This window comes from Bos taurus, chromosome 27, assembly GCF_002263795.3.
Source record: "Bos taurus isolate L1 Dominette 01449 registration number 42190680 breed Hereford chromosome 27, ARS-UCD2.0, whole genome shotgun sequence".
NCBI classification, from domain to species: domain Eukaryota; kingdom Metazoa; phylum Chordata; class Mammalia; order Artiodactyla; family Bovidae; genus Bos; species Bos taurus.
Window position 1 is genome coordinate 6,227,501 of NC_037354.1, and position 8,794 is coordinate 6,236,294.

An 8,794-nucleotide genomic window follows, 5' to 3' on the forward strand; every position below is an offset into this window, starting at 1 on the left:
TGATGGGACTGTATACTGCCCTCCTACAGTACACAACTAAGGAACCAGGCAAATCCTGTGAAACTACTGATTCAGACTCTGGCACAAGCAGTGCAGGACCCTAATTGAGGAGAGAAGGAAACAAGTGAGGTGAGGGACTTCCCTGGCGGTCTGGTGGCTGGGATTCTGTGCTCCCGATGCAGGGGGCCTGGGTCCACCCCTGGTCAGGGAACTAGATCCCACATGCCGCAACTAAGATCCTGCCTGCCACGATTAAGGTCCAAGGCAGCCAAAGTAATGAATTAGCTAATTAAATGTTATGTGCTTAACCATTTATAAAAAAAAGAAAAGAAAACAAGTGAAGTGAGACTTATGACATCTCCAGCCTCTACAGATTTCCAGGCCTAAAGCTCAGGCAACAAGAACCCAAACAGACCATCAATTCTTGTGAGTCGAAGAGAGTGGGGTCAAAGTTCAGAGAGTGCAGGCATCTTCACTTCTGGACAGAAAACCAGCAATGGGCGTCGGAATCAGGGGTGTGTGCCTGTGTGCTAAGTTGCTGCAGTTGTGTCCGACTCTGCTACTCTGTGGACTGTGGAGGTGCTGACCTTTTGTGAGCCCATGGACTGTAGCCTGCCTGTGTAGCCTGCCTAAAATCTCTGTGCTTTTCATTCAATTTTAAAACTGCTCTGAAAAATGAAGTCTATGATACTAGATGAAATTTTGGTTCAGCTTGATGGGACAAAGCATGATGCTAAGATTCTAGACCCTATCTTAAGAAGAGAGATGGTCATTTCAGTTAAAAAAAAAAAAAAAAAAGCAAGAATCAGATATAAACTAACTATAAAAAACCCACTTTAGACATCAAATATAAAGGCAAGTGGATTTAAAATGAAAGGATGGAAACAGATCTGCTGTTGTCATTGTTTAGACCCTCAGTCGTGTCCAACACTCTTGAGACCCCCATGGAATCATCCAGTCAAGACTACTGCAGTGTGTTGCCATGCCCTCCTCTGGGGAATCTCCCCGACCCAGGGATCAAAACCATGTCTCTGCATCTCCTGCATCTCAGGCAGATTCTTTACTGTTGACCTGACAGATATGCTACAGAAACATTAATTTAAAGAAAACATGGTAGGCTGTATTGGTTAATTGACAGGCTTCCTGGTGGCTCAGATGGTAAAAAATCTGCCTGCAATGTGGGAGACCTGGGTTCTATTCCTGGTTTGGGAAGATGCCCTGAAGGAGGGCATGGCAACTCACTCCAGGGTTCTTGCCTGGAGAATCCCCATGGACAGAGGAGCCTGGCAGGTTACAGTCTATGCAGTCACAAGGGTCAGACACGACTGAGTGACTAAGCACAGCACAATCAAATAACTTTTAGAACAAGGACCAGATATAGAGAGGGGTATTTATCCTAATGATAAAATGTTTAATTCATCAAGAATACATATGAATACTGAATCAGAATGTACTTAGCAAAGGAATTTTAAAATTCTTAAAGAAAATTTATAGGAAAAAGAGGAGAAATAGACAAATTGACAATTATAATTGGACTTTCCCTGGCAATCCAGCAGTTAAAATTCCAAGCTTTCAATGCAGGGGGCACAGATTCGATTCCTGATTGAGCAACTAAGATCTCTTATACCATATAGAAAACTCACCCCGAGATAGATTAAAGGTTTACATATAAGGCCTGAAACCACAAAACTCCTGATAGAAAGCATAGGAGAAAAGTTCTTTGGCATGGGTCTCCACAAGGATGGTTTTGAGCTTGTCGCCAAAAGCACAAGCCACAAAAACAAAGCCAAATTGTAGGATCCATCAAACTGAAAAGCTTCTGCACAGCAAAGGAAACAATGAACAAACTGAAAAGACGGTGCTCTTTTAACGCTCCAGTGATCTCTGAGGCTGGGGGAGATGGCAGCACTGTTGCGGGAAAGAGAGTGGGGTGAGAGAGGATGGTCGCATCCCAGGTCACGTCCGAGTCCCTGGGATGGCCGCTGAATGTGGGTACTTGGCTTCACACAGGCAGAGATTCAAGAGCGAGTCACAGTGAAGTGAAGGAAGGTCAGTCCAGGGAGGAAACACGCTACACGGAGAGTGTGGGCCATCTTGGAAGGCAAGCGCAGCACCAGGGTATGGGGCTGTCGGTGTTTATAGGGGTGGGTCATTTCATAGGCTAATGAGTGGGAGAAGTAATCCAGCTATTTTGCAGAAAGGGTGGGGATTTACAGGAACTGAGTCAGCACCCACTTTTTGACCTTTATGGTCAGCCTTGAAATTGTCACAGCGCCTCTGGGTATGTCACCTAACTGCTGTGTTACAAAGGGATTTAAAAAAATATATTTACTTCAGGTCTTAGTTGTGGTATGCAGGATATTTATCTCAGCACACTGGCTTAGTTGCCTCACGGCATGTGGAGAAGGCAACCCATTGCAGTATTCTTGCCTGGAAAATTCCATGGATGGAGGAAGCTGGGGGCCAAGGTCCATGGGGTCGCAAAGAGTCGGACACAACTGAGCGACTTCACTTTCTTTCTTTGGTGTGGAATCCTAGTTCCCAGGCCAGGGACTGAATCCACATCCCTTGCACTGCAAGGCAGATTCCTAACCACTGGACCACCAGGGACGTCCCTGTCATTCTTTTAAAGGTTGTGCCCCACCCAATTCCGGTCTCATTAGCACCAGATAGCTGGCATTTGACAGCACTATTCAAGCTTTCGTGTTAATAGGAGAATGTCCTGGTAAAGCTCTCAGGACACTGTGGTGACTGCAGGAGGCAGGCAGGAACATTGGAAGAGAGGTTGATTTTGCTCCAAGTTACATCACTGCCACTTAGTAGACTGCGGCCTTGGACACATCTTTTTGTTGGATTTGCAGCCAATTTTAATCGACTTTTTAAGTCAGTTTTGCCTGTGGCCTCAGACATGGCTTTCTAGTCCTCGGGATCATCTTGTATAAACCTTGGGTCATACCTACCTGGTGGGTTTGTTTAGGGGAATTCAAAGAGATAATTTGAATAAAAGTGGCCAGCTACTGAGCAAGGCTCATTGCAAAATATAATTGTGGGACAAGTTCAAAGAAGAAACTAGTAAAAGTGTCAGTGGGGGAGCACAGCATTAGACCCAGCCCTGGTCCCCTTCTGAGGGCAGGTCCCCACGTGACTGTCAGAATCCATGGTGCCTGCCCGTCCATAGGAGAAGGGAACTGGGGACAATGGCCTCTGCCCATTAACACCCAGGGCTCCGTGATGAGAACACCTGTTTGTGGAGTCGTAGATGTGAAGGGCTTTGCTCTTCAAAACCTTATCTGTAGGACTGGGACCCCCCTTCTTGCCTGAGGAACTGAGGTGCTTTCCCACAAAGAGCCTGCCTCAATTTCCTACTCACAGGTTAAATGTTTGGGGACACAGCATTTATCTTCCCTTTGAAGAATGAAACCATGAGTTACCTCTCAGCCCAGGCATGAAGCAACCACGATCCACATGACCTTGTTTGGCTTTGAACCTGGGAAAACTAATAATTCGTGTAGACTTGACCTAAAATTAACCCTTCCCTCTATCCTATATGAACTCATCTCTGGTTTCTGGTGAGCCACCCCATGGTGTCTTGGGTGTGTGACCTCATTGCTGAGGCAACAGGACCCTTCCCTGATGGACAGAGATGCCCCTGGGCACTATCTCCAGGATTAACATAGCTGCAAAACACTCACTTTAGACCTTGCCAAGGAAAATAAGCCACTGCAATTGTGCAATTCCTGACAAGGGCCGTGTCCCACTGGTGAGGAACCATGGCAAGAAACTCCCTTGAAACTCACCATGGCACCCTGACCAGCCTTTTGGAAACACCCTTCTATGAAAAGTCATGCCTGGTCTTGCACATAAAACTGCATCATCAGCTTCCTTAAAAGAAAAAAAAAATCTGCTGTGCTGCAAATCATAGATCACTAAAACACACCAATTTTTGTTCTGTTTATTTATTTAGGCTGCAGCAGATCGTAGTTGTGGCATGTGGGATCTAGTTCCCTGACCTGCTGTGCTTGGGAGTATAGAGTCTTACCCACTGGACCATCAAGGAAGTCCTATAAAATAGCATTTTTAAAAATTACTTTTTAAAAAAACTTTGAATTGGAGTATAGCTGATTAATAATGTTGTGATAGTTTCAGGTGGACAGCAAAGAGACTCAGCCATGCATATACATGTATCCATTCTCCCCCAAACTCCCTTCCTGTCCAAGCTGTCACATAACATTAAGCAGAGTTCCCTGAAAAGCAGCATTTTTCAATGAAGAGACACAGTAGACAATGATTTAGTCGCACTTCTCTCTTAGTGTAGTATTATAGCATGTATGTAAATTGACCCTGTAGTATAGATTTTGCCTGCAAGGTCTATAAGTAAACAAATATATATATATATATGTATATATACATGTATAGATAATTATGTATATAGGTCGATGATGTCTACCTCTCTCAAATATCATTTAGAGCTAAAGCAGAAGGAATCATGATCAAGACCACTTATTTTCCATCAGAAAAATCCTATCCCTGGGTGCCAGCCAGGGACTCTGTCTGCTTGAGGCAGCCTCCATGGCTTTGCCGAGTCTCAGATGTGAGACTCTGAGCCACAGCGGGGGACCTGAACAGGACTGAAGCTCAGGGGGCTCCTTCAGGATGGGGTCCTCCCGGGTACCCACATTTCTAAAGGGCTTGGAGTTCTACTCAGAGCTTCATGGCGAGTTCCATCCTGAGATTTAGCGCTTCTGAAAAGCCAGATCAGTGTCTCTCCAACACTGAGATGGACAGAGGTTACTAAGTGAGGGATGTTACTTAGTGATGGAGGCCCCCCAAACCCAGTGAAGGGGTCCCCACTGTTGGGCCTGCTTCGTGATACTAGGCTGGGGACATGCGTTCAGTGGCAGCGTCATCCTCCCGCCCTGTCTCTGATGAATGGAAACAGAGCACCCCTCTGCCCATCACGTGTCCCACTGAGATTTCATGAGACTGGTGTGTGATTGTGTTGCAGAGAATTAATAAAAGCTTTTTTCCCCCTCTTTCTTTTTTCCCTTTTGTGTCTTTCTCCACTTTAACTGTTCCTAACGTACAGTCTGTATTGATAACCAAGTTTCTTCTATGTAGAAGACTAACCTATTATGGGAACTACACCTGACACCTATGGCCCTCCATTTCTGTAGGAGCCACATTCTACATCTATTATCCTTTAACTTATTCTAGCCACATCCTGATACTTTACTTTATTGCATCATAAACCTCCCCTTGTAGTTTGTTTTTCCCTTCCTTTGCTCTATGTTACCTCATGTTGATGCTTAACTTTATGGTGCACTCTCTTTGGAAGCCACCCCTAGTGGATTGCTTTCCCCCTTTGTATTACAGGAAGAAAGTCACCAGGAAATCCCCAAAGGACAATGGACCCAACCACCAGGACCAATTGCCAGACCCAAATACCTAGCTACCTGACACTGGCCTGGTGACTGTTTCCAAAGAGTGCAAAAGAGAGAATTCAGGACCCCTACACCTTTTGTCCTGTATCTCCAAGCCCTGACTGTGAGCCCTGACTGTATGGTCCCCTGGATTCCCGATGGAGGGGAGACAGGCTCCTTGAGGCAGGAACCTATTGTGTTCTCCCTTCTGCTGGCTTAAGGGTTAAAGCCATCTTTCCATTTGTCCAAAACTCTGTCTCTACAATTTTTGTTCAGATCCAGTGGGCAAAGAAACCAAGATTTTGGCAGCGACTGTTGCTGCCATCCCATAACAGGCTAGCTGGCGTGGGGAGCAGGTCGCGATCACTGGGTCTCTTCCCTCAGCGCCCCCGGAGCCAGAAAGAGCGTGGCTGTCACTGCAGATGCTGGGAGTCAGCAAGTCTTGCCCAGGGAGTAAAACTGCCTCTGAACAAGTTAGTCCCTATTTGGGCCTGAAACAGCCTTTCATGGAAACAGTGTATGTGTATGCTTGGTCATGTCCAACTCTCTGCAACCCCATAGACTGCAGCCCACCAGGCTCCTCAGTCCATGGGACTCTCCAGGCAAGAACACTGGAGTGGGTTACCATTTCCTTCTGCAAAAGGAACTATAGATATAAAGAAAGTGAAGTCGCTCAGCCGTGTCTGACTCTATGCAACCCCATGAACTGTAGCCCACCAGGCTCCTCCATCCATGGAATTTTCCAGACAAGAGTACTGGAGTGGGGTGCCATTTCCTTCTGCACAGGAAAACACTGGGCAGATTCAAAGCCCTAAGCGAAGGTTCAGCAAGAAGTCTGTGCCCCTGCCAGGGGAAACAGGCAAGTCTGTGCCCCTTGCCACACCCCTGCCCATCAGCTGAACTGACTGCCAGGAAGAAGCTTCTGGTCAAAAGGGCAGCAGGAAAGCTTTTTCTGGGGATTTCCACAGCCTCATTAGCATACGAGTGACTGACCCTGCTTTGTGCTATGAAGGCCACTCCCATGACACAAAGGGAAGAGGCTCAGTTAACCAGTTCCTAATAACTAAATCCACAGCCAGCGCGGAATTCCTCCCGAAACTTGGGACCTTTATAAAGCAGCAAACGCAGCCTCTTCTCCAGCATCAGCTGCAGAGCTCGGGACGCCAGCATGAGGCTCCATCACCTGCTCCTTGCGCTCCTCTTCCTGGTCCTGTCTGCTGGGTCAGGTGAGCTCGTGGGAGCCCCAGGGGGAGCTGCGGGCTCTCTCTCCAATTTCTACCTCCTTTTGTCCTGCTAACCCCATCCACACGTGGTCAGACTAAACCACCGTATTTGATGCTTCTGAGAAGCCAGCGCTGAGTCCTTAGTAGCGAGAGGGGTCTGAGAACCGCCCTGCAAAATTCCTGGTTGTTTCTAAGCCACTCTAGCGAGTCAAAGCTTCTGAGCCCATCTCCTCATTGGTTTCATGAGGAGGAAACAGAAGATGCCTCTGTTAAGTGACTCTCCTTCTTTTCTTTTTCATAAAAGCAAGAAATTTGATTTTGTCCCATGACAGAAGCACAGAATGTCGCTTTATAAATCTTTCTATTTGAAGGGTGGCGGCTCTGGGGGACCAGAGAAGTCCAGAGGAGAGTCAGGCCGAGCCTGGGCTTGGGGAGTTGCCCTTGGGACGCTCAGTGCTGAGTCTCCTCAGGGGGAAGGTCTTCCAAGACACGTCGCTGACGATGCGACCCTCGCTCCACAGCTGGGAGGCAGCACATCCAAAGCAGTGTGCTGGATCGGCTGTCTGATTTTCATCTTACCCTTGATATTTCCGGAAATAGGATGAAAATATGTAGGAAGGAAGGAGGGAGGGTGGGAGAGAGGGAGAGTCTGCGGAGACTGAGACCTGAGACAACTGATTAGATGTCAAAATCAAGTTGAAAAGGCCTTGTCTGATCAGTGTTGTTTATGACTGTAACCCAACTCTTAGCCCAGTGGCAGGGAGAGAGGACAGGGGTGTAAGGAATGTGGCCTCTCAGTGCCCGGGCCCCGGGTTCAATCCCTGGACGGGGAACTAGAGAGGGACCAGATGTGCCTTTTGGCCAAAAGAGAAAAAGGCATGTGAGGAAGACGGGAAGGCCCCTGGTCGGGAGGAAACCAAAAAGGGAGGACGAGAGGGGTTGACTCCCACCAGCGCTGAGACCGTTCTGAGTCAGCAGAGACAATGATACAAAACTTTTTTTCTGAACCATTGTCACTGTCAGCTGTAAGTTACTTTGAGAGTAAGTTTTATTTAAACAGTTCTTACACTTTCAGCTGCATCTTTTCCTCCTATCTCAGCTCCATTACTTGACTGACTCCATGAGTTGGAAAACAACTGTGAAAATAGACCCCTGTGGGCCACTTCTGACTCCTGGCAGGAAGGTGGATGTAGCAGAGCTTCCCGGTCTTTGCCCTCGTGGTGGAGCTGACCCCGCACACAACTGGGGTCCTCATGCCCCAGTCCCTCAGCCTCTGGTTCTGGAAACGGGAGGGTCCACCAGAGCCTGGGCAGGGTCAGCGTCTGTCTGGAAGCTGGTCCATGGGGTCCTGGACTCACATCTTTTTGTCACGAGGCCGTGTCCGCATCTCAGCACAGAAAGCCCCAGGGCCTCGCTCAGAGGGGACACAGCTGGCCTTCTAGAGATGCCACTTTCCTGCTGACACATTTTTCCCTCTTCCTTCTCTTTTTAGGATTTACTCAAGGAGTAAGAAATTCTCAAAGCTGCCGTAGGAATAAAGGCATCTGTGTGCCGATCAGGTGCCCTGGAAGCATGAGACAGATTGGCACCTGTCTCGGAGCCCAAGTAAAATGCTGCAGGAGGAAGTAAAAGAAGGCGAAGACGTGGCCAGGACTGATGCGGAGTCAGAAACTGTGCCCTTGGACAGAGAGTTTAAAATTTAAACCAGAATAAATTTTGTTCAAAGTTAAAGAATCTTGCCCACTGGTCACTGAGGTTGTTGTGTGGTGTCTGATCCCAGGTGAATTCTGAAAGCCCTGAGGATGCTCTCTGAGCTCCCCACGCGAACCATCGGGGAATCCTGGTGGGGTGCTCTGTGCTCCCAGGGGTGTGACCCTCTGTTCCTCGGGGGTCTAGCCTTCCCCAGCCCCTCTGTCTACTGTCCTTCCTGCTTCCCAGCCCCGGGCACCCTGTCCTGCCCCGCATCTCCCCTCAAACATGCATCCCAGGGGTCCAGAATCACCAGCACACCAGTCCCATAGGAAAGCCCCAGCCCCTGCTCCAGGAGGAAACCCCCCTCCTCTGCCCCCCTGCAGCCCTCACTTCCATTTGGTTTGTGCTTCTTACTCCTGCCTTGTGTGCACGTGGATACACTTCTGATTCCCTTTTGGG

At 48.1% G+C, this 8,794-nt stretch overlaps 1 protein-coding gene across 1 annotated transcript; it reads left to right on the forward strand.

Annotated features, from left to right (window-relative positions):
- The first annotated feature begins 6,505 nt into the window (after positions 1-6,505).
- LAP (lingual antimicrobial peptide) lies at positions 6,506-8,370 on the forward strand. Its single transcript, NM_203435.4, has 2 exons — positions 6,506-6,646; positions 8,136-8,370. Exons 1-2 carry the CDS (start codon positions 6,589-6,591, stop codon positions 8,270-8,272), a joined length of 195 nt encoding a protein of 64 aa, NP_982259.3. The 5' UTR covers positions 6,506-6,588; the 3' UTR covers positions 8,273-8,370.
- The last annotated feature ends 424 nt before the right edge of the window (positions 8,371-8,794 follow it).